General features: G+C 46.1%; 2 protein-coding genes across 8 annotated transcripts in view; both read left to right on the top strand.

Moving 5' to 3' along the window:
- Positions 1-9,857, top strand: part of best4 (bestrophin 4) — a 52,723-nt gene extending 42,866 nt beyond the window's left edge. For 3 of the 4 annotated variants that reach the window (XM_055866040.1, XM_055866042.1, XM_055866043.1), the window contains 4 exons: positions 7,730-7,882; positions 8,690-8,770; positions 9,045-9,193; positions 9,282-9,857. In XM_055866040.1, the coding sequence (XP_055722015.1) occupies positions 7,730-7,882; positions 8,690-8,770; positions 9,045-9,193; positions 9,282-9,483 (585 nt within the window). In that variant the 3' untranslated portion in view covers positions 9,484-9,857. The remainder of the gene's footprint in view (positions 1-7,729; positions 7,883-8,689; positions 8,771-9,044; positions 9,194-9,281) is intronic. The other variant, XM_055866041.1, reaches the window with a different exon arrangement.
- Positions 9,858-10,074: 217 nt separating this feature from the next.
- The window catches only part of hectd3 (HECT domain containing 3), a 33,926-nt gene continuing 17,518 nt past the window's right edge, over positions 10,075-26,482 (top strand). The window contains exons 1-9 of one of the 4 annotated variants that reach the window (XM_055866035.1): positions 10,075-10,936; positions 11,255-11,415; positions 11,535-11,627; positions 12,738-12,873; positions 15,411-15,532; positions 16,478-16,591; positions 16,729-16,820; positions 24,401-24,566; positions 25,957-26,038. In XM_055866035.1, coding sequence (XP_055722010.1) covers positions 10,583-10,936; positions 11,255-11,415; positions 11,535-11,627; positions 12,738-12,873; positions 15,411-15,532; positions 16,478-16,591; positions 16,729-16,820; positions 24,401-24,566; positions 25,957-26,038 — 1,320 coding nt within the window. In that variant the 5' untranslated portion in view covers positions 10,075-10,582. The remainder of the gene's footprint in view (positions 10,937-11,254; positions 11,416-11,534; positions 11,628-12,737; positions 12,874-15,410; positions 15,533-16,477; positions 16,592-16,728; positions 16,821-24,400; positions 24,567-25,956; positions 26,039-26,482) is intronic. The other 3 variants (XM_055866036.1, XM_055866037.1, XM_055866039.1) reach the window with 3 other exon arrangements.

The raw sequence follows: 26,482 nt of genomic DNA, 5'->3' as shown, positions 1-26,482 counted from the left end.
CTCAGGTAACCCTACCCTCTGACCCCTACCCTCTAACCCCTAACCATCTGGTCTACACTCAGGTAACCCTACCCTCTGACCCCTAACCCCTAAACCTAACCCCTAAACCTCTGGTCTACACTCAGGTAACCCTACCCTCTGACCCCTACCCTCTAACCCCTACCCTCTGACCCCTACCCTCTAACCCCTAAACATCTGGTCTACACTCAGATAACCCTACCCTCTGACCCCTAACCTCTAACCCTCTGGTCTACACTCAGCTAACCCTACCCTCTGACCCCTAACCTCTAACCCCTAACCCTCTGGTCTACACTCAGGTAACCCTACCCTCTGACCCCTAACCTCTAACCCCTAACCTCTAACCCTCTGGTCTACACTCAGCTAACCCTACCCTCTGACCCCTAACCTCTAACCCCTAACCCTCTGGTCTACACTCAGGTAACCCTACCCTCTGACCCCTACCCTCTAACCCCTAAACCTCTGGTCTACACTCAGGTAACCCTACCCTCTGACCCCTACCCTCTGACCCCTACCCTCTGACCCCTAACCTCTAAACCTCTGGTCTACACTCAGGTAACCCTACCCTCTGACCCCTAACCTCTAAACCTCTGGTCTACACTCAGGTAACCCTACCCTCTGACCCCTAACCTCTAACCCTCTGGTCTACACTCAGCTAACCCTACCCTCTGACCCCTAACCTCTAACCCCTAACCATCTGGTCTACACTCAGGTAACCCTACCCTCTGACCCCTAACCTCTAACCCCTAAACCTCTGGTCTACACTCAGCTAACCCTACCCTCTGACCCCTAACCTCTAACCCTCTGGTCTACACTCAGGTACCCCTACCCTCTGACCCCTAACCTCTAACCCCTAAACCTCTGGTCTACACTCAGCTAACCCTACCCTCTGACCCCTAACCTCTAACCCCTAACCCTCTGGTCTACACTCAGCTAACCCTACCCTCTAACCCCTAACCCCTAACCCTCTGGTCTACACTCAGGTAACCCTACCCTCTGACCCCTAACCTCTAACCCCTAAACCTCTGGTCTACACTCAGGTAACCCTACCCTCTGACCCCTAACCTCTAACCCCTAAACATCTGGTCTACACTCAGGTAACCCTACCCTCTGACCTCTAACCTCTAACCCCTAACCCTCTGGTCTACACTCAGCTAACCCTACCCTCTAACCCCTAACCCTCTGGTCTACACTCAGCTAACCCTACCCTCTGACCCCTAACCCCTAACCCTCTGGTCTACACTCAGCTAACCCTACCCTCTGACCCCTAACCTCTAACCCCTAAACATCTGATCTACACTCAGGTAACCCTACCCTCTGACCCCTAACCCCTAAACCTCTGGTCTACACTCAGCTAACCCTACCCTCTGACCCCTAACCTCTAACCCCTAAACCTCTGGTCTACACTCAGCTAACCCTACCCGCTGACCCCTAACCTCTAACCCTAACCCCTAAACCTCTGGTCTACACTCAGCTAACCCTACCCGCTGACCCCTAACCTCTAACCCTAACCCCTAAACCTCTGGTCTACACTCAGCTAACCCTACCCGCTGACCCCTAACCTCTAACCCCTAACCCTCTGGTCTACACTCAGGTAACCCAGTTATAGGCTGGGTTCAAACCCCAAGACTGTTAACCTAAGTTTAGCTCAGTGGGCTAACTTAGGGAGCTAACACAAGTCGTCAGGTCTCAGCCAAGGTTATTTATCAGCCACGGTTATTTATCAGCCAATGTTATTTTTCAGCCAAGGTTATTTATCAGCCAAGGTTATTTATCAGCCAAGGTTATTTTTCAGCCAAGGTTATTTTACAGCCAAGGTTATTTATCAGCCAAGGTTATTTTTCAGCCAAGCTTGGTTCACTTAACCACCTCTGTTACATGTGGTGGTCAGTAATGGTGAAAGTATCTTCAGCTGTAAAAACAAAAGCTATTACTAGAAACTGCTGAGGCCTGTATAATACCAAACTACTGCCTGTATAATACCAAACTACTGCCTGTATAACACCAAACTACTGCCTGTATAATACCAAACTACTGCCTGTATAACACCAAACTACTGCCTGTATAATACCAAACTACTGCCTGTATAACACCAAACTACTGCCTGTATAACACCAAACTACTGCCTGTATAATACCAAACTACTGCCTGTATAACACCAAACTACTGCCTGTACAATACCAAACTACTGCCTGTATAATACCAAACTACTGTCTGCCTGTATAATACCAAACTACTGCCTGCCTGTATAATACCAAACTACTGCCTGTATATCACCAAACTACTGTCTGCCTGTATAACACCAAACTACTGTCTGCCTGTATAATACCAAACTACTGCCTGCCTGTATAATACCAAACTACTGCCTGTATAACACCAAACTACTGCCTGTATAATACCAAACTACTGCCTGTATAATACCAAACTACTGCCTGTATAACACCAAACTACTGCCTGTATAATACCAAACTACTGCCTGTATAATACCAAACTACTGCCTGTATAATACCAAACTACTGCCTGCCTGTATAATACCAAACTACTGCCTGTATAACACCAAACTACTGCCTGTATAATACCAAACTACTGCCTGTATAATACCAAACTACTGCCTGTATATCACCAAACTACTGTCTGTATAATACCAAACTACTGCCTGTATATCACCAAACTACTGTCTGTATAATACCAAACTACTGCCTGCCTGTATAATACCAAACTACTGCCTGTATAATACCAAACTACTGCCTGTATAATACCAAACTACTGCCTGTATAATACCAAACTACTGCCTGCCTGTATAATACCAAACTACTGCCTGTATAATACCAAACTACTGCCTGTATAATACCAAACTACTGCCTGTATAATACCAAACTACTGCCTGTATAATACCAAACTACTGCCTGTATAATACCAAACTACTGCCTGTATATCACCAAACTACTGTCTGTATAATACCAAACTACTGCCTGCCTGTATAACACCAAACTACTGCCTGTATAATACCAAACTACTGCCTGCCTGTATAACACCAAACTACTGCCTGTATAATACCAAACTACTGCCTGTATAATACCAAACTACTGCCTGTATATCACCAAACTACTGCCTGTATATCACCAAACTACTGCCTGTATAACACCAAACTACTGCCTGTATAACACCAAACTACTGCCTGTATAATACCAAACTACTGCCTGCCTGTATAATACCAAACTACTGCCTGTATAATACCAAACTACTGCCTGTATAATACCAAACTACTGCCTGTATAATACCAAACTACTGCCTGTATAATACCAAACTACTGCCTGTATATCACCAAACTACTGCCTGTATAATACCAAACTACTGCCTGTATAATACCAAACTACTGCCTGTATAATACCAAACTACTGCCTGTATAATACCAAACTACTGCCTGTATAATACCAAACTACTGCCTCTATAATACCAAACTACTGCCTCTATAATACCAAACTACTGCCTGTATATCACCAAACTACTGTCTGTATAATACCAAACTACTGCCTGTATAATACCAAACTACTGCCTGTATAATACCAAACTACTGCCTGCCTGTATAATACCAAACTACTGCCTGCCTGTATAATACCAAACTACTGCCTGCCTGTATAATACCAAACTACTGCCTGCCTGTATAATACCAAACTACTGCCTGCCTGTATAATACCAAACTACTGCCTGCCTGTATAATACCAAACTACTGCCTGCCTGTATAATACCAAACTACTGCCTGCCTGTATAATACCAAACTACTGCCTGCCTGTATAATACCAAACTACTATCTGTATAATACCAAACTACTGCCTGCCTGTATAATACCAAACTACTGCCTGCCTGTATAATACCAAACTACTGCCTGCCTGTATAATACCAAACTACTGCCTGCCTGTATAATACCAAACTACTGCCTGTATAACACCAAACTACTGCCTGTATAATACCAAACTACTGCCTGTATAATACCAAACTACTGCCTGTACAATACCAAACTACTGCCTGCCTGTATAATACCAAACTACTGCCTGTATAACACCAAACTACTGCCTGTATAATACCAAACTACTGCCTGTATAATACCAAACTACTGCCTGCCTGTATAATACCAAACTACTGCCTGCCTGTATAATACCAAACTACTACCTGTATAATACCAAACTACTGCCTGCCTGTATAACACCAAACTACTGTCTGCCTGTATAATACCAAACTACTGCCTGCCTGTATAATACCAAACTACTGCCTGTATAACACCAAACTACTGCCTGTATAATACCAAACTACTGCCTGTATAATACCAAACTACTGCCTGTATAACACCAAACTACTGCCTGTATAATACCAAACTACTGCCTGTATAATACCAAACTACTGCCTGTATAATACCAAACTACTGCCTGCCTGTATAATACCAAACTACTGCCTGTATAACACCAAACTACTGCCTGTATAATACCAAACTACTGCCTGTATAATACCAAACTACTGCCTGTATATCACCAAACTACTGTCTGTATAATACCAAACTACTGCCTGTATATCACCAAACTACTGTCTGTATAATACCAAACTACTGCCTGCCTGTATAATACCAAACTACTGCCTGTATAATACCAAACTACTGCCTGTATAATACCAAACTACTGCCTGTATAATACCAAACTACTGCCTGCCTGTATAATACCAAACTACTGCCTGTATAATACCAAACTACTGCCTGTATAATACCAAACTACTGCCTGTATAATACCAAACTACTGCCTGTATAATACCAAACTACTGCCTGTATAATACCAAACTACTGCCTGTATATCACCAAACTACTGTCTGTATAATACCAAACTACTGCCTGCCTGTATAACACCAAACTACTGCCTGTATAATACCAAACTACTGCCTGCCTGTATAACACCAAACTACTGCCTGTATAATACCAAACTACTGCCTGTATAATACCAAACTACTGCCTGTATATCACCAAACTACTGCCTGTATAATATCAAACTACTGCCTGTATAATACCAAACTACTGCCTGTATATCACCAAACTACTGCCTGTATATCACCAAACTACTGCCTGTATAACACCAAACTACTGCCTGTATAACACCAAACTACTGCCTGTATAATACCAAACTACTGCCTGCCTGTATAATACCAAACTACTGCCTGTATAATACCAAACTACTGCCTGTATAATACCAAACTACTGCCTGTATAATACCAAACTACTGCCTGTATAATACCAAACTACTGCCTGTATATCACCAAACTACTGCCTGTATAATACCAAACTACTGCCTGTATAATACCAAACTACTGCCTGTATAATACCAAACTACTGCCTGTATAATACCAAACTACTGCCTGTATAATACCAAACTACTGCCTCTATAATACCAAACTACTGCCTCTATAATACCAAACTACTGCCTGTATATCACCAAACTACTGTCTGTATAATACCAAACTACTGCCTGTATAATACCAAACTACTGCCTGTATAATACCAAACTACTGCCTGCCTGTATAATACCAAACTACTGCCTGCCTGTATAATACCAAACTACTGCCTGCCTGTATAATACCAAACTACTGCCTGCCTGTATAATACCAAACTACTGCCTGCCTGTATAATACCAAACTACTGCCTGCCTGTATAATACCAAACTACTGCCTGCCTGTATAATACCAAACTACTGCCTGCCTGTATAATACCAAACTACTGCCTGCCTGTATAATACCAAACTACTATCTGTATAATACCAAACTACTGCCTGCCTGTATAATACCAAACTACTGCCTGCCTGTATAATACCAAACTACTGCCTGCCTGTATAATACCAAACTACTGCCTGCCTGTATAATACCAAACTACTGCCTGTATAACACCAAACTACTGCCTGTATAATACCAAACTACTGCCTGTATAATACCAAACTACTGCCTGTACAATACCAAACTACTGCCTGCCTGTATAATACCAAACTACTGCCTGTATAACACCAAACTACTGCCTGTATAATACCAAACTACTGCCTGTATAATACCAAACTACTGCCTGCCTGTATAATACCAAACTACTGCCTGCCTGTATAATACCAAACTACTACCTGTATAATACCAAACTACTGCCTGCCTGTATAATACCAAACTACTGCCTGCCTGTATAATACCAAACTACTACCTGTATAATACCAAACTACTGCCTGTATAATACCAAACTACTGCCTGTATAATACCAAACTACTGCCTGTATAATACCAAACTACTGCCTGCCTGTATAATACCAAACTACTACCTGTATAATACCAAACTACTGCCTGTATAATGCCAAACTACTGCCTGCCTGTATAATACCAAACTACTGCCTGTATAATACCAAACTACTGCCTGTATAATACCAAACTACTGCCTGTATAATGCCAAACTACTGCCTGCCTGTATAATACCAAACTACTGCCTGTATAATACCAAACTACTGCCTGTATAATACCAAACTACTGCCTGTATAACACCAAACTACTGCCTGCCTGTATAATACCAAACTACTGCCTGTATAATGCCAAACTACTGCCTGCCTGTATAATACCAAACTACTGCCTGTATAATACCAAACTACTGCCTGTATAATACCAAACTGCTGCCTGTATAATACCAAACTACTGCCTGTATAACACCAAACTACTGCCTGTATAATACCAAACTACTGCCTGCCTGTATAATACCAAACTACTGCCTGTATAATACCAAACTACTGCCTGTATAATACCAAACGACTGCCTGCCTGTATAATACCAAACTACTGCCTGTATAACACCAAACTACTACCTGTATAACACCAAACTACTGCCTGTATAACACCAAACTACTGCCTGTATAATACCAAATTACTGCCTGTATAATACCAAACTACTGCCTGCCTGTATAATACCAAACTACTGCCTGCCTGTATAACACCAAACTACTGCCTGTATAACACCAAACTACTGCCTGTATAATACCAAACTACTGCCTGTATAATACCAAACTACTACCTGTATAATACCAAACTACTGCCTGTATAACACCAAACTACTGCCTGTATAATACCAAACTACTGCCTGTATAACACCAAACTACTGCCTGTATAATACCAAACTACTGCCTGTATAATACCAAACTACTGCCTGTATAATACCAAACTACTGCCTGTATAATACCAAACTACTGCCTCTATAATACCAAACTACTGCCTGTATATCACCAAACTACTGCCTGTATAACACCAAACTACTGCCTGTATAACACCAAACTACTGCCTGTATAATACCAAACTACTGCCTGTATAATACCAAACTACTGCCTGCCTGTATAACACCAAACTACTGCCTGTATAACACCAAACTACTGCCTGTATAATACCAAACTACTGCCTGTATAATACCAAACTACTGCCTGTATAATACCAAACTACTGCCTGTATAATACCAAACTACTGCCTGCCTGTATAATACCAAACTACTGCCTGCCTGTATAACACCAAACTACTGCCTGTATAACACCAAACTACTGCCTGTATAATACCAAACTACTGCCTGCCTGTATAATACCAAACTACTGCCTGTATAATACCAAACTTCTTCCTCTATCATACCAAACTGCTGCCTGTATAATTCGATGTGATTACGTCCCTCCACACAAGGTAGTGACCCTGGCTGTGTACTCGTTCTTTGGCTTCTGTCTGATTGGTCGACAGTTCCTGAACCCTGAGAAGGGGTATAAAGGTCACCAGCTGGACTTGTACGTCCCCGTCTTCACCCTGCTTCAGTTTTTCTTCTATGCAGGCTGGCTCAAGGTGAGTTCCTTATCGATTGATTTGATATTGATTGGTTAGTTTATTGATTGATTGAATATTGATTAGTTGGATAATTGATTGATAGGATATTGATTGGTTAATTAATTGATTGGATGTTGATTTGTTGGTTGATTGATTGGGTGTTGATTTGTTGATTGATTGATTGATTGATTGGATGTAAAATTGGTTGGTTAATTGGTTTATTTAATATTGATTGGGTGGTTAATTGATTGATTGGTTTTCATTGTTACTTGCAGTCTGAATTATGCAGAATGTACAGTCAAGATATGTTATTGTAAGGGACCAGAGTTTTCCTTTCCCAGAGTTTATTTTGGCTGAGACATGGTCAGGAACAACTCTTGGCCTTAGTTATGCTGTATTCCTTGACTGTCCTTCCTTCTCTCTGTTCCCTAGGTGGGGGAGTTGACTGTCCTTCTCTCTGTTCCCTTGGTGGGGGAGTTGACTGTCCTTCTCTCTGTTCCCTTGGTGGGGGAGTTGACTGACCTTAGTTATGCTGAAGTCTTTGACTGTCCTTCCTTCTCTCTGTTCCCTAGGTGGGGGAGTTGACTGACCTTAGTTATGCTGAAGTCCTTGACTGTCCTTCTCTCTGTTCCCTAGGTGGGGGAGTTGACTGACCTTAGTTATGCTGAAGTCTTTGACTGTCCTTCTCTCTGTTCCCTAGGTGGGGGAGTTGACTGGCCTTAGTTATGCTGAAGTCTTTGACTGTCCTTCTCTCTGTTCCCTAGGTGGGGGAGTTGACTGGCCTTAGTTATGCTGAAGTCCTTGACTGTCCTCTCTGTTCCCTAGGTGGGGGAACTGATCATCAATCCCTTCGGAGAGGACGATGACGACTTTGAAACCAACCAACTAATCGACCGGAATATTCAGGTGTGTTCATCTCACTTCAATTGAATTTAAGCCATCAGTTACCAGCGACTGCTGAGTGATAAAGTAATTATCTGAGCATTTGTACCTTTGCTGTATTTTCTGTTAAAAAAAATAAAAATCTCAGTTCACTTTCCTGAACCAATCATTTACCATCTCCTATAAAGTATTGTCTGACCATATTCACTGTTGGGGTTTTATCCAGAAAGACAGTGATACATCTGCTGTCTTTCATTGGTTATTTTGCTGTCTTTCTCCCCCACACATTTCTTTCCAGGTGTCCATGCTGGCTGTAGATGACATGTACCAGAACCTGCCCCCAACAGAGAAGGACAAGTTCTGGGTAGAAAGATACTTATCTGTCCCCTACTCTACTGCTGCTGAGACCCTCAGACCTACCTTCATGGGCTCAACATATGACATAAGGTATCCTACAATGACTGTGATTCATTTGTTCATTCGTTTGTTAATTCATTCATTTATTTGTTTGTTAATTCATTGATTCGTTGGGCAGCTTTGAATCTGGTCCGGCCGTCTCCATGCCCTTCGTCTATAAGGATGAGTGCGGTGATGTGGACAGGAAGGTGAAGGATGTGTCTTTAGTGAGAGACAGACAGCTGAAGGCGTCTCATCTGCAGACAGAACGAGGGGAGGGGCAGTTCAAGGTGGCTGTGGAACTCATCCAAGCCAATGACAATGAGCAGAGCTCTTGTTGAAAGATCTGGGCAACTTGTTTATGGGTTTATTTTTTGGGATAATTCCTGCATTTTCCATGCACCTGTGTGTCAATGATTGTGTGAAATGTCTTCTACAATCATGTTTAGATTGTTTGTAATTCTGGTTATTAAAAAATGATTTTGAAAAACATTCATTCTTTTTTAAAAGAATATAAAAACCATTAAATAAAACAGCTGTGACAGTGATGCATGACTTTTACATTTGAAGCCTGATTCCGTCGATATAACATTGTAGATGGATTTCACGAACTAAATTATAGTTTATCTGCATAAATTAATATACTGTAGGTAGTGAACGAATCTGCCAAGACTGACATACGTATGTAAGGAATAAAGGTGTGATTGTTTTTTCATTTTTTTGTATTCTCTTGTATTGTTTATTTTCTGGTGTATATCCTACGCAATTTGTTGTGTAATTGTAAAATGCAGGGCTTTCTTGGTCTCAATGGGACACCCTGTTAAAATAAAGGTCAAATAAAAAGTACACATTTTTCGATAGCTATTGACTGTCATGGAATGTAAACACGTTGCTAGCTAACATGTTTGCTGCATCGTGGAACGTTAGCTAGCTAGCCAGCTAAATAGAAGGCTAGCAAATGTTAACTTCCTGCCAATGCTTTAACGGTGTAAAAATCGTTGGTGTAAGCTAGCTTGCTAGGCTACTTGCAGACGGAAGCCGACACGGTAACATAACTTGTCGAATTGAAAGCTAGCTGAAGTTATGGGCGGTTCGCCCTTTAGATCCGATTAAGTGCTACCAGTGAGAGCTACGGAAAGTGTCTGCTAGCTGTCAGTTAGCTGAAGCGGTGGCACCGGATGAGAATGTTCCGTTTCGTTTGAAACGGGCGGTGGAGAAATAGCTTTGTGTTGCATTTTTGTTTGTTCAAATATAGAAGCTTTATCCACGACAATCCTGGGCAACAAAGGGAGAACTGAACGGAAAAACTGAAATGTCAGGTGACGTCCACTATTCAAATATGTGTTGACTGTGACGCATAGTTAGCTAGTTAACTAGCCCTGCGACGGACTGTTGTGCCTGGTTAGCTTGAGTTACCTAGCTTTAAAAAACCAGAAAGCGATGTCACCGGGCGACAACCCTCACGTTTTACTGGGAAGGATTCGGTTTCTGAACAAGTGCATAGAATGTTTCAGGAAGAGCGAAGCTGTGCCCGAGTGCCTATGTTTCGTCCCAAAAGAGGTATGTTATAAAATCTGCAAAGATTCGTCATCGAATTCAACCGCTTCGTCTAGTACGTCCACCGCCAACTCATCCGTCGGTAAGACCCTGGTTTCAGTTTGGGAGAGCCCACATCAAGCTCTCCACAGTAAGAAACTATGCAAGTGCAACATCGAACCAAAGAAAGGGACATGTATTCGGACAACGGGGGAAGAGTATTGCAACAGCCACGGCCTGTGGGTTAAAATCAACAAGGTAAGAAAGAGTTGAATGATTAATTGCTTTACACACTTCCTGGTTAGTGGACAACAGAGAATCTCCATTCTTGTTGCAGGACTGATCGCCTTTGCTCAGTACACATTTTGAGGCAGTTGTCCTTTAACCGTCTGTGTTTCTGCTTGTCTATCTCTGTGTCTGCTTGTCTCTCTGTGTGTGTCTGCTTGTCTCTCTGTGTGTGTCTGCTTGTCTCTCTGTGTGTGTCTGCTTGTCTCTCTGTGTGTGTCTGCTTGTCTCTCTGTGTGTGTCTGCTTGTCTCTCTGTGTGTGTCTGCTTGTCTCTCTGTGTGTCTTATAGGATCAGTTGGAGGAGCACCGAGTGGGTCAGGAGTGTGAGGAGGGCTGGGTCCTGGTCTGTAAACACACGGAGGGAGGAGACCGACTGGTACCTGTAGAATCACCTGAGACACTCGGCAGACACCAGCAGCTCTTCGGATATGACCACAAGCCCTGTGACAGGTATATGTGTGTGTGTGTGTGTGAGACAGAGGTGGTGAGTAACTTTGAGACCTGAAGACTTGTAATGGCTCTGCTTGATGCTTTAGCTCAGCGGTTTAACACGGTCTGCTCTCTGTCAGGTGGGAACAGGTGGTGGATGTAGAGAGTTCTCTTCACATCGGCTCTAAACCCAAGGTCGCGGAGCGTGATGAAGCTGCTGTTCAGAAGCTCAGGTCAGTGTGTTTGGAGGCAAAGCCAGCTCATGGTCAAGCCCTGGTCAGTGATGGGTGATAACAGGCTCTGATGAGCTACACAGCTACCTGTTCAAGCCCTGGTCCATGGGTGATAACAGGCTCTGATGAGCTACACAGCTACCTGTTCAACCCCTGGTCCATGGGTGATAACAGGCTCTGATGAGCTACACAGCTACCTGTTCGAGCCCTGGTCCATGGGTGATAACAGGCTCTGATGAGCTACACAGCTACCTGTTCAAGCCTTGGTCCATGGGTGATAACAGGCTCTGATGAGCTACACAGCTACCTGTTTAAGCCCTGGTCCATGGGTGATAACAGGCTCTGATGAGCTACACAGCTACCTGTTAAAGCCCTGGTCCATGGGTGATAACAGGCTCTGATGAGCTACACAGCTACCTGTTCGAGCCCTGGTCCATGGGTGATAACAGGCTCTGATGAGCTACACAGCTACCTGTTCAAGCCTTGGTCCATGGGTGATAACAGGCTCTGATGAGCTACACAGCTACCTGTTCAACCCCTGGTCCATGGGTGATAACAGGCTCTGATGAGCTACACAGCTACCTGTTCAAGCCCTGGTCCATGGGTGATAACAGGCTCTGATGAGCTACACAGCTACCTGTTCAACCCCTGGTCCATGGGTGATAACAGGCTCTGATGAGCTACACAGCTACCTGTTCAACCCCTGGTCCATGGGTGATAACAGGCTCTGATGAGCTACACAGCTACCTGTTCAACCCCTGGTCCATGGGTGATAACAGGCTCTGATGAGCTACACAGCTACCTGTTCAAGCCCTGGTCCATGGGTGATGACAGGCTCTGATGAGCTACACAGCTACCTGTTAAAGCCCTGGTCCATGGGTGATGACAGGCTCTGATGAGCTACACAGCTACCTGTTCGACCCCTGGTCCGTGGGTGATAACAGGCTCTGATGAGCTACACAGCTACCTGTTCAACCCCTGGTCCATTTGGTGATGACAGGCTCTGATGAGCTACAGCAGATATTGAGTCAGTTTGGACACTTTCTGTGAAAAGTGAATGAAGTTAAGGTGGTCTAACCAACAGTACTGTTCACCTTCTCTGTTGTCCAGATATGTTCCTCCCACCTGGACGTTTGAATATGATGAGGATCTGGTGCACTACTTCTACGACCACATTGGAAAGGAGGATGAGAACCTGGGCAGTGTCAAACAGTGTGTCACCAGCATCGATGTGTCCTCCTGCTCAGTGAGTAGTGTGTGTGTGTGTGTGTGTGTGTGTGTGTGTGTGTCAGTCAGTGTTAATTTCGTCAACAATAAATATGACGAAAAATACTCGTCAATAAACCTATTTATCCTGACTAAAACTAGGACAGTGACGCAATACCCTGGAATAAAACGATAACTGTTAAAATGATTTCAAATTTTAGTCAACGGAAACGTGAGATGAGAATTACATGTGAGACTAATGGACATTTGACAAGAAGCTCATTTTTAACCTGTTTCATCTCATCATTAGTATGCTTGACAAGAAGGTTCCTTTTCACCTGTTTCATCATCATTAGTATGCTTGACAAGAAGCTCATTTTTAACCTGTTTCATCTCATCATTAGTATGCTTGACAAGAAGCTCCTTTTTAACCTGTTTCATCTCATCATTAGTATGCTTGACAAGAAGCTCATTTTTAACCTGTTTCATCTCATCATTAGTATGCTTGACATGAAGCTTATTTCCACCTGTTTCATTCCATCATTAGTATGCTTGACAAGAAGCTCATTTTTAACCTGTTTCATCATCATCATTAGTATGCTTGACATGAAGGTTCCTTTTCACCTGTTTCATCATCATTAGTATGCTTGACATGAAGGTTCCTTTTCACCTGTTTCATCATCATTAGTATGCTTGACAAGAAGCTCCTTTTTAACCTGTTTCATCATCATTAGTATGCTTGACATTAAGCTTATTTCCACCTGTTTCATTCCATGTGCATGCAGAATATTTTCACGCAATCCTCTCATTGGACAGAATGAATATCTTTCAGTTGTGTCGTCTGATTGGTCAGATCTGCCCAGCACACATCTCACAGGAGGTCTGATTGGCCTGATCTGAACATTTGAACATCTTGGCCATGTTCTGTTATAATCTCCACCCGGCACAGCCAGAAGAGGACTGGCCACCCCTCATAGCCTGGTTCCTCTCTAGGTTTCTTCCTAGGTTTTGGCCTTTCTAGGGAGTTTTTCCTAGCCACCGTGCTTCTACACCTGCATTCTGTACAGCACTTTGAGACATCAGCTGATGTACGAAGGGCTATATAAATACATTTGATTTGATTTGATCTTCCCAGTACACAGCTCACAGGAGGTCTCTTCAGTCACTCTCTTGAACTGATGTGAAGCCAGAACACTAACTAACCTCAATTAGAAACCATTTTTACTCTTTTACTTTCATGGGTTTTTGCTTTGATCACATCAGCAGGTCTATTTTCCCAAGTGCTCTGTAATTTATTCATCCGTGTTGCCACGCCGCGCTTCGCAGATGCAAGTTGCGGTTGATTTTTGGGGGAAAAACAAATGCTATTTGTTGACTATTTTCAAGGAAACCACTATTATTTACCTCCATGACGGTTATGATGGGGAGAAACTCAGCTGTGAGAATGTTTTACCTGTAGCCTATATGGTTATTATGGCTGGCATTGGTTACAATCTGACACAATTAGCCTATATGGTTAATTATGGCTGGCATTGGTTACAATCTGACACAATTAGCCTATATGGTTAATTATGGCTGGCATTGGTTACAATCTGACACAATTAGCCTATATGGTTAATTATGGCTGGCATTGGTTACAATCTGACACAATTAGCCTATATGGTTAATTATGGCTGGCATTGGTTACAATCTGACACAATTAGCCTATATGGTTAATTATGGCTGGCATTGGTTACAATCTGACACAATTAGCCTATATGGTTAATTATGGCTGGCATTGGTTACAATCTGACACAATTAGCCTATATGGTTAATTATGGCTGGCATTGGTTACAATCTGACACAATTAGCCTATATGGTTAATTATGGCTGGCATTGGTTACAATCTGACACAATTAGCCTATATGGTTAATTATGGCTGGCATTGGTTACAATCTGACACAATTAGCCTATATGGTTAATTATGGCTGGCATTGGTTACAATCTGACACAATTAGCCTATATGGTTAATTATGGCTGGCATTGGTTACAATCTGACACAATTAGCCTATATGGTTAATTATGGCTGGCATTGGTTACAATCTGACACAATTAGCCTATATGGTTAATTATGGCTGGCATTGGTTACAATCTGACACAATTAGCCTATATGGTTAATTATGGCTGGCATTGGTTACAATCTGACACAATTAGCCTATATGGTTAATTATGGCTGGCATTGGTTACAATCTGACACAATTAGCCTATATGGTTAATTATGGCTGGCATTGGTTACAATCTGACACAACATCAGTGTTGTCAGCTAAGGTATATGAGGAGATAGTAGGCATAGTTGGACAAGGCTATCTGAATGTGCACATGATGGAAGTTAGAGGTAGCCTAAACATTCATAATTTAATAGAAAAATGACACTGACTATAAAATGGCCGACTAAAACTAGACTAAAATTTTCCAAGAGTTTTAGTCAACTGATAACTAAGAAGAGAATAAAATGGGACTAAGACTAAAAGGTATTTTAAAACAAAAAAATGGTTGACAAAATGAACGTGCGTGTGCGTGTGCGTGTGTGTGTGTCAGGAGGACCCTAGTGGCGGGGCAGGTTGCCTGACAGATGGAGACACGGAGACCTACTGGGAGAGTGATGGGATGCAGGGACAACACTGGATCAGACTGCACATGAAGAGAGGCACCGTAGTCAAGTAAGTGGTACTGTCAAACAGTCCTGTTACTGCCAACCTGGGGTTTATGTAGGTGGAGAATAGTGTGGGGCCTAGTATGGAGCCTGGGGGCACTCCCTTGGGGACAGGAGGGGCCTAGTATGGAGCCTGGGGGCACTCCCTTGGGGACAGGAGGGGCCTAGTATGTAGCCTGGGGGCACTCCCTTGGGGACAGGAGGGGCCTAGTATGTAGCCTGGGGGCACTCCCTTGGAGACAGGTGGGGCCTAGTATGGAGCCTGAGGGCACTCCCTTGGGGACAGATGGGGCCTAGTATGGAGCCTGGAGGCACTCCCTTGGGGACAGGTGGGGCCTAGTATGGAGCCTGGAGGCACTCCCTTGGGGACAGATGGGGCCTAGTATGGAGCCTGGAGGCACTCCCTTGGGGACAGGTGGGGCCTAGTATGGAGCCTGGAGGCAATCCCTTGGGGACAGGTGGAGAATAGTGTGGGGCCTAGTATGGAGCCTGGGGGCACTCCTTTGGGGGTAGGTGGAGAATAGTGTGGGGCCTAGTATGGAGCCTGGGGGCACTCCCTTGGGGACAGGTGGGGCCTAGTATGGAGCCTGGAGGCACTCCCTTGGGGACAGGTGGGGCCTAGTATGGAGCCTGGAGGCACTCCCTTGGGGACAGGTGGGGCCTAGTATGGAGCCTGGAGGCAATCCCTTGGGGACAGGTGGAGAATAGTGTGGGGCCTAGTATGGAGCCTGGGGGCACTCCCTTGGGGACAGGAGGGGCCTAGTATGGAGCCTGGGGGCACTCCTTTGGGGGTAGGTGGAGAATAGTATGGAGCCTGGGGGCACTCCCTTGGGGACAGTACATCATCAGATGACCACTAGCCCACCAAAAAAAAACATGACTTTATTCAAGTCTTAGGAAGCCCTGAAGAATAACCTTTAACTTGTATTGTTTTTGTGTCCTTGTCCGGCAGTAAGCTGATATTGACCGTTGACTCAACCGATGACAACTACATGCCTAAAAGAGTGACTGTGTTCGGAGGAGAAGGAGACAACCTGAAGAAGCTCAGCGACGTCACCATAGACGAGTGAGTTACAAGAACACCTGGGCTGTATTCAGCAGAGCAAACGGAAGAAAAGGTTTTGAAACAGAGGAGGTGCTACATGAACTTGTAACTTTGTGTGTTTTTTTTTTAAATTTTTAAATTATTTATCTGTCCCTCAGCAATCTGATTGGTGAGGTGTGTGTGCTGGAAGACATGACGGCCCACCTGCCTGTCATAGAGGTCCGCATCGAGGAGTGCAGGGGTGAGAATGGTGGCTACACATTGAATAATTAATATACACACAACTGTACTTATCATTTACGGGCCTGTATTGGCAAAGCATCTCAGTACGAGTGCTGGTATAGGATCAGTTAAGCCTTTTTTGAAATAATAATGAATAACATATGGGCAGGGGAGGAGACCTGATCCTAGATCAGCACTCTGTTCAAAGTTGTAGAGCCGTGACCGACATCACATCCTGTCCAGCTGATGAACTAGACCAACCTCAGATCTACCCTGTCACCTTTATCTGGGAGTGGCTCAGCTGATGGACTAGACCAACCGTAGATCTACCCTGTCACCTTTATCTGGGAGTGGCTCAGCTGATGAACTAGACCAACCTCAGATCTACCCTGTCACCTTTATCTGGGAGTGGCTCAGCTGATGAACTAGACCAACCTTAGATCTACCCTGTCACCTTTATCTGGGAGTGGCTCAGCTGATGAACTAGACCAACCGTAGCTCTACCCTGTCACCTTTATCTGGGAGTGGCTCAGCTGATGAACTAGACCAACCTCAGCTCTACCCTGTCACCTTTATCTGGGAGTGGCTCAGCTGATGAACTAGACCAACCGTAGCTCTACCCTGTCACCTTTATCTGGGAGTGGCTCAGCTGATGAACTAGACCAACCTCAGCTCTACCCTGTCACCTTTATCAGGGAGTGGCTCAGCTAATGAACTAGACCAACCTCAGCTCTACCCTGTCACCTTTATCTGGGAGTGGCTCAGCTAATGGACTAGACCAACCTCAGCTCTACCCTGTCACCTTTATCTGGGAGTGGCTCAGCTGATGAACTAGACCAACCGTAGCTCTACCCTGTCACCTTTATCTGGGAGTGGCTCAGCTGATGAACTAGACCAACCTCAGCTCTACCCTGTCACCTTTATCTGGGAGTGGCTCAGCTGATGAACTAGACCAACCGTAGCTCTACCCTGTCACCTTTATCTGGGAGTGGCTCAGCTGATGAACTAGACCAACCGTAGCTCTACCCTGTCACCTTTATCTGGGAGTGGCTCAGCTGATGAACTAGACCAACCGTAGCTCTACCCTGTCACCTTTATCTGGGAGTGGCTCAGCTGATGAACTAGACCAACCTCAGATCTACCCTGTCACCTTTATCTGGGAGTGGCTCAGCTGATGAACTAGACCAACCTTAGATCTACCCTGTCACCTTTATCTGGGAGTGGCTCAGCTGATGGACTAGACCAACCGTAGCTCTACCCTGTCACCTTTATCTGGGAGTAGCTCAGCTGATGAACTAGACCAACCGTAGCTCTACCCTGTCACCTTTATCTGGGAGTGGCTCAGCTGATGGACTAGACCAACCGTAGCTCTACCCTGTCACCTTTATCTGGGAGTGGCTCAGCTGATGAACTAGACCAACCTCAGCTCTACCCTGTCACCTTTATCTGGGAGTGGCTCAGCTGATGAACTAGACCAACCTCAGCTCTACCCTGTCACCTTTATCTGGGAGTGGCTCAGCTGATGAACTAGACCAACCTCAGCTCTACCCTGTCACCTTTATCTGGGAGTGGCTCAGCTGATGAACTAGACCAACCGTAGCTCTACCCTGTCACCTTTATCTGGGAGTGGCTCAGCTGATGAACTAGACCAACCTTAGATCTACCCTGTCACCTTTATCTGGGAGTGGCTCAGCTGATGAACTAGACCAACCTCAGCTCTACCCTGTCACCTTTATCTGGGAGTGGCTCAGCTGATGAACTAGACCAACCTTAGATCTACCCTGTCACCTTTATCTGGGAGTGGCTCAGCTGATGGACTAGACCAACCGTAGCTCTACCCTGTCACCTTTATCTGGGAGTGGCTCAGCTGATGAACTAGACCAACCTCAGATCTACCCTGTCACCTTTATCTGGGAGTGGCTCAGCTGATGAACTAGACCAACCTCAGATCTACCCTGTCACCTTTATCAGGGAGTGGCTCAGCTGATGAACTAGACCAACCGTAGATCTACCCTGTCACCTTTATCTGGGAGTGGCTCAGCTGATGAACTAGACCAACCGTAGATCTACCCTGTCACCTTTATCTGGGAGTGGCTCAGCTGATGAACTAGACCAACCGTAGCTCTACCCTGTCACCTTTATCTGGGAGTGGCTCAGCTGATGAACTAGACCAACCGTAGATCTACCCTGTCACCTTTATCTGGGAGTGGCTCAGCTGATGAACTAGACCAACCTTAGATCTACCCTGTCACCTTTATCAGGGAGTGGCTCAGCTGATGAACTAGACCAACCTCAGCTCTACCCTGTCACCTTTATCTGGGAGTGACTCAGCTGATGAACTAGACCAACCGTAGCGCTACCCTGTCACCTTTATCTGGGAGTGACTCAGCTGATGAACTAGACCAACCGTAGCTCTACCCTGTCACCTTTATCTGGGAGTGACTCAGCTGATGAACTAGACCAACCGTAGCTCTACCCTGTCACCTTTATCTGGGAGTGGCTCAGCTGATGAACTAGACCAACCGTAGATCTACCCTGTCACCTTTATCAGGGAGTGGCTCAGCTGATGGACTAGACCAACCGTAGATCTACCCTGTCACCTTTATCTGGGAGTGGCTCAGCTGATGGACTAGACCAACCGTAGCTCTACCCTGTCACCTTTATCTGGGAGTGGCTCAGCTGATGGACTAGACCAACCTTAGATCTACCCTGTCACCTTTATCTGGGAGTGGCTCAGCTGATGAACTAGACCAACCGTAGATCTACCCTGTCACCTTTATCTGGGAGTGGCTCAGCTGATGAACTAGACCAACCTCAGATCTACCCTGTCACCTTTATCTGGGAGTGGCTCAGCTGATGAACTAGACCAACCTTAGATCTACCCTGTCACCTTTATCTGGGAGTGGCTCAGCTGATGAACTAGACCAACCTCAGCTCTACCCTGTCACCTTTATCTGGGAGTGGCTCAGCTGATGAACTAGACCAACCTCAGATCTACCCTGTCACCTTTATCTGGGAGTGGCTCAGCTGATGAACTAGACCAACCTTAGATCTACCCTGTCACCTTTATCTGGGAGTGGCTCAGCTGATGGACTAGACCAACCGTAGATCTACCCTGTCACCTTTATCTGGGAGTGGCTCAGCTGATGAACTAGACCAACCTCAGATCTACCCTGTCACCTTTATCTGGGAGTGGCTCAGCTGATGAACTAGACCAACCTTAGATCTACCCTGTCACCTTTATCTGGGAGTGGCTCAGCTGATGAACTAGACCAACCGTAGCTCTACCCTGTCACCTTTATCTGGGAGTGGCTCAGCTGATGAACTAGACCAACCTCAGCTCTACCCTGTCACCTTTATCTGGGAGTGGCTCAGCTGATGAACTAGACCAACCGTAGCTCTACCCTGTCACCTTTATCTGGGAGTGGCTCAGCTGATGAACTAGACCAACCTCAGCTCTACCCTGTCACCTTTATCAGGGAGTGGCTCAGCTAATGAACTAGACCAACCTCAGCTCTACCCTGTCACCTTTATCTGGGAGTGGCTCAGCTAATGGACTAGACCAACCTCAGCTCTACCCTGTCACCTTTATCTGGGAGTGGCTCAGCTGATGGACTAGACCAACCGTAGCTCTACCCTGTCACCTTTATCTGGGAGTGGCTCAGCTGATGAACTAGACCAACCTCAGCTCTACCCTGTCACCTTTATCTGGGAGTGGCTCAGCTGATGAACTAGACCAACCGTAGCTCTACCCTGTCACCTTTATCTGGGAGTGGCTCAGCTGATGAACTAGACCAACCGTAGCTCTACCCTGTCACCTTTATCTGGGAGTGGCTCAGCTGATGAACTAGACCAACCGTAGCTCTACCCTGTCACCTTTATCTGGGAGTGGCTCAGCTGATGAACTAGACCAACCTCAGATCTACCCTGTCACCTTTATCTGGGAGTGGCTCAGCTGATGAACTAGACCAACCTTAGATCTACCCTGTCACCTTTATCTGGGAGTGGCTCAGCTGATGGACTAGACCAACCGTAGCTCTACCCTGTCACCTTTATCTGGGAGTAGCTCAGCTGATGAACTAGACCAACCGTAGCTCTACCCTGTCACCTTTATCTGGGAGTGGCTCAGCTGATGGACTAGACCAACCGTAGCTCTACCCTGTCACCTTTATCTGGGAGTGGCTCAGCTGATGAACTAGACCAACCTCAGCTCTACCCTGTCACCTTTATCTGGGAGTGGCTCAGCTGATGAACTAGACCAACCTCAGCTCTACCCTGTCACCTTTATCTGGGAGTGGCTCAGCTGATGAACTAGACCAACCTCAGCTCTACCCTGTCACCTTTATCTGGGAGTGGCTCAGCTGATGAACTAGACCAACCGTAGCTCTACCCTGTCACCTTTATCTGGGAGTGGCTCAGCTGATGAACTAGACCAACCTTAGATCTACCCTGTCACCTTTATCTGGGAGTGGCTCAGCTGATGAACTAGACCAACCTCAGCTCTACCCTGTCACCTTTATCTGGGAGTGGCTCAGCTGATGAACTAGACCAACCTTAGATCTACCCTGTCACCTTTATCTGGGAGTGGCTCAGCTGATGGACTAGACCAACCGTAGCTCTACCCTGTCACCTTTATCTGGGAGTGGCTCAGCTGATGAACTAGACCAACCTCAGATCTACCCTGTCACCTTTATCTGGGAGTGGCTCAGCTGATGAACTAGACCAACCTCAGATCTACCCTGTCACCTTTATCAGGGAGTGGCTCAGCTGATGAACTAGACCAACCGTAGATCTACCCTGTCACCTTTATCTGGGAGTGGCTCAGCTGATGAACTAGACCAACCGTAGATCTACCCTGTCACCTTTATCTGGGAGTGGCTCAGCTGATGAACTAGACCAACCGTAGCTCTACCCTGTCACCTTTATCTGGGAGTGGCTCAGCTGATGAACTAGACCAACCGTAGATCTACCCTGTCACCTTTATCTGGGAGTGGCTCAGCTGATGAACTAGACCAACCTTAGATCTACCCTGTCACCTTTATCAGGGAGTGGCTCAGCTGATGAACTAGACCAACCTCAGCTCTACCCTGTCACCTTTATCTGGGAGTGACTCAGCTGATGAACTAGACCAACCGTAGCGCTACCCTGTCACCTTTATCTGGGAGTGACTCAGCTGATGAACTAGACCAACCGTAGCTCTACCCTGTCACCTTTATCTGGGAGTGACTCAGCTGATGAACTAGACCAACCGTAGCTCTACCCTGTCACCTTTATCTGGGAGTGGCTCAGCTGATGAACTAGACCAACCGTAGATCTACCCTGTCACCTTTATCAGGGAGTGGCTCAGCTGATGGACTAGACCAACCGTAGATCTACCCTGTCACCTTTATCTGGGAGTGGCTCAGCTGATGGACTAGACCAACCGTAGCTCTACCCTGTCACCTTTATCTGGGAGTGGCTCAGCTGATGGACTAGACCAACCTTAGATCTACCCTGTCACCTTTATCTGGGAGTGGCTCAGCTGATGAACTAGACCAACCGTAGATCTACCCTGTCACCTTTATCTGGGAGTGGCTCAGCTGATGAACTAGACCAACCTCAGATCTACCCTGTCACCTTTATCTGGGAGTGGCTCAGCTGATGAACTAGACCAACCTTAGATCTACCCTGTCACCTTTATCTGGGAGTGGCTCAGCTGATGAACTAGACCAACCGTAGATCTACCCTGTCACCTTTATCTGGGAGTGGCTCAGCTGATGAACTAGACCAACCGTAGCTCTACCCTGTCACCTTTATCTGGGAGTGACTCAGCTGATGAACTAGACCAACCTCAGATCTACCCTGTCACCTTTATCTGGGAGTGGCTCAGCTGATGAACTAGACCAACCGTAGCTCTACCCTGTCACCTTTATCTGGGAGTGGCTCAGCTGATGAACTAGACCAACCGTAGATCTACCCTGTCACCTTTATCTGGGAGTGGCTCAGCTGATGAACTAGACCAACCTTAGATCTACCCTGTCACCTTTATCTGGGAGTGACTCAGCTGATGAACTAGACCAACCGTAGATCTACCCTGTCACCTTTATCTGGGAGTGGCTCAGCTGATGAACTAGACCAACCGTAGCTCTACCCTGTCACCTTTATCTGGGAGTGGCTCAGCTGATGAACTAGACCAACCGTAGCTCTAACCTGTCACCTTTATCTGGGAGGGGCTCAGCTGATGAACTAGACCAACCGTAGATCTACCCTGTCACCTTTATCTGGGAGTGGCTCAGCTGATGAACTAGACCAACCATAGCTCTACCCTGTCACCTTTATCTGGGAGTGACTCAGCTGATGAACTAGACCAACCGTAGCTCTATCCTGTCACCTTTATCTGGGAGTGGCTCAGCTGATGAACTAGACCAACCGTAGATCTACCCTGTCACCTTTATCTGGGAGTGGCTCAGCTGATGAACTCGACCAACCTCAGATCTACCCTGTCACCTTTATCTGGGAGTGGCTCAGCTGATGAACTAGACCAACCGTAGCTCTACCCTGTCACCTTTATCTGGGAGTGGCTCAGCTGATGAACTAGACCAACCTCAGCTCTACCCTGTCACCTTTATCTGGGAGTGGCTCAGCTGATGAACTAGACCAACCGTAGCTCTACCCTGTCACCTTTATCTGGGAGTGGCTCAGCTGATGAACTAGACCAACCGTAGATCTACCCTGTCACCTTTATCTGGGAGTGGCTCAGCTGATGAACTAGACCAACCTTAGATCTACCCTGTCACCTTTATCTGGGAGTGACTCAGCTGATGAACTAGACCAACCGTAGATCTACCCTGTCACCTTTTTCTGGGAGTGGCTCAGCTGATGAACTAGACCAACCGTAGCTCTACCCTGTCACCTTTATCTGGGAGTGGCTCAGCTGATGAACTAGACCAACCGTAGCTCTAACCTGTCACCTTTATCTGGGAGGGGCTCAGCTGATGAACTAGACCAACCGTAGATCTACCCTGTCACCTTTATCTGGGAGTGGCTCAGCTGATGAACTAGACCAACCATAGCTCTACCCTGTCACCTTTATCTGGGAGTGACTCAGCTGATGAACTAGACCAACCGTAGCTCTATCCTGTCACCTTTATCTGGGAGTGGCTCAGCTGATGAACTAGACCAACCGTAGATCTACCCTGTCACCTTTATCTGGGAGTGGCTCAGCTGATGAACTCGACCAACCGTAGTTCTACCCTGTCACCTTTATCTGGGAGTGACTCAGCTGATGAACTAGACCAACCTCAGCTCTACCCTGTCACTTTTATCTGGGAGTGGCTCAGCTGATGAACTAGACCAACCGTAGCTCTATCCTGTCACCTTTATCTGGGAGTGACTCAGTGTCTTTGTTGGCACACTGTAGATATCAGCTTGGACTTTGGAAATAGAGAACTGTGCCTTGAATTAAATACGTTATCAGGCTTATCCTCTCCTGTCAGGACCTCAGCATGTCCCTTCAGTGAATAGAACTATGATACATTCTAGTTGAAAATGAATAACACTTTATTTTTTACATTGAAATAGACTCAAGCTCTTCCTAACCTGTCTCTGGCGTTTGTCTTCCCGTCTCAGACGAGGGGATAGACGTTCGGATCAGAGGGTTGAAGATCAAGTCATCATGTGAGAGAGACCTGGGGCTCAACGCTGACGTGTTTCAGTCTCCTAACCTAGTGCGTTATCCTCGACTGGAGGGGACCCTGCCTGATGTCCTCTACCGCAGGGCCCTGGTTATACAGAGGTAAGACCCTGTCTGATGTCCTCTACCGCAGGGCCCTGGTTATACAGAGGTAAGACCCTGTCTGATGTCCTCTACCGCAGGGCCCTGGTTATACAGAGGTAAGACCCTGTCTGATGTCCTCTACCGCAGGGCCCTGGTTATACAGAGGTAAGACCCTGTCTGATGTCCTCTACCGCAGGGCCCTGGTTATACAGAGGTAAGACCCTGTCTGATGTCCTCTACCGCAGGGCCCTGGTTATACAGAGGTAAGACCCTGTCTGATGTCCTCTACCGCAGGGCCCTGGTTATACAGAGGTAAGACCCTGTCTGATGTCCTCTACCGCAGGGCCCTGGTTATACAGAGGTAAGACCCTGTCTGATGTCCTCTACCGCAGGGCCCTGGTTATACAGAGGTAAGACCCTGTCTGATGTCCTCTACCGCAGGGCCCTGGTTATACAGAGGTAAGACCCTGTCTGATGTCCTCTACCGCAGGGCCCTGGTTATACAGAGGTAAGACCCTGTCTGATGTCCTCTACCGCAGGGCCCTGGTTATACAGAGGTAAGACCCTGTCTGATGTCCTCTACCGCAGGGCCCTGGTTATACAGAGGTAAGACCCTGTCTGATGTCCTCTACCGCAGGGCCCTGGTTATACAGAGGTAAGACCCTGCCTGGAGGGGAGCCTGGTTATACAGAGGTAAGACCCTGCCTGGTTATACAGAGGTAAGACCCTGCCTGGTTATACAGAGGTAAGACCCTGCCTGGTTATACAGAGGTAAGACCCTGCCTGGTTATACAGAGGTAAGACCCTGCCTGGTTATACAGAGGTAAGACCCTGCCTGGTTATACAGAGGTAAGACCCTGCCTGGTTATACAGAGGTAAGACCCTGCCTGGTTATACAGAGGTAAGAACCTACCTGGAGGAGAGCCTGGTTATACAGAGGTAAGACTCTGCCTGGTTATACAGAGGTAAGACCATGCCTGGAGGAGAGCCTGGTTATACAGAGGTAAGACCCTACCTGGAGGAGAGCCTGGTTATACAGAGGTAAGACCCTGCCTGGAGGAGAGCCTGGTTATACAGAGGTAAGACCCTGCCTGGAGGAGAGCCTGGTTATACAGAGGTAAGACCCTACCTGGAGGAGAGCCTGGTTATACAGAGGTAAGACCCTGCCTGGAGGAGAGCCTGGTTATACAGAGGTAAGACCCTGCCTGGAGGAGAGCCTGGTTATACAGAGGTAAGACCCTGCCTGGTTATACAGAGGTAAGACCCTGCCTGGTGGTGAACATGGAGCTTGTAGTGGTCATCATGAAACTCTCCTGATCCTCTTCTACTACCAAGATGCATGCTGGTCTGCGGTGCTCTTCTCCTGTCTGGTCAGTTGGTGTTGTGACTCAGCTTGTGTGTCTCTCAGGTTCATCTCGCTGCTGGACAGTCTCCTGCCCCACCTGGTTCCAGCCTGGGACTACAGCCTGGCCACCTTCAACCACATCAAGGTACGTCTAGTGCTGGGCTGGAACAAAAGCCTGGACTAGCTCCCCAGGACCAGGGTTGGAGACATACCACGGATGTCACGTCTAATCTGCTGGGTGTAAAATAACATCTCTGTCCTCCCTTTCCTTTCATCTTTAAAGGGACGCTGACAGATTTTCATTTACCTACTTAACCCAGAGTTAGACCAACTCATGGATGCCATTTTCGTATAGAGATTACAATGTTGTATCTGTCACATTTTATAGCATCTGTGAGCTCACGGGCATCTCCGTGAGACTGATACAACGTGGCGATCTCTAAGACAACTGGGAAAGAATGAGGAAGTGGATATTAACACATTTTTATAAAATGTTGATTACTATGTATTTGAAGACCTATAAATGGCCAACCACACATTTTTTTGGAGTAGAAAGTTAATTCCCTTGCTTTTGAGAGGAGCTGGCTAC

Source organism: Salvelinus fontinalis, chromosome 17 (assembly GCF_029448725.1).
Source record: "Salvelinus fontinalis isolate EN_2023a chromosome 17, ASM2944872v1, whole genome shotgun sequence".
Lineage (NCBI taxonomy): Eukaryota > Metazoa > Chordata > Actinopteri > Salmoniformes > Salmonidae > Salvelinus > Salvelinus fontinalis.
The sequence above is the reverse complement of the archived record's forward strand: the minus strand, read 5'-3'. Positions and strand labels throughout refer to the sequence as shown.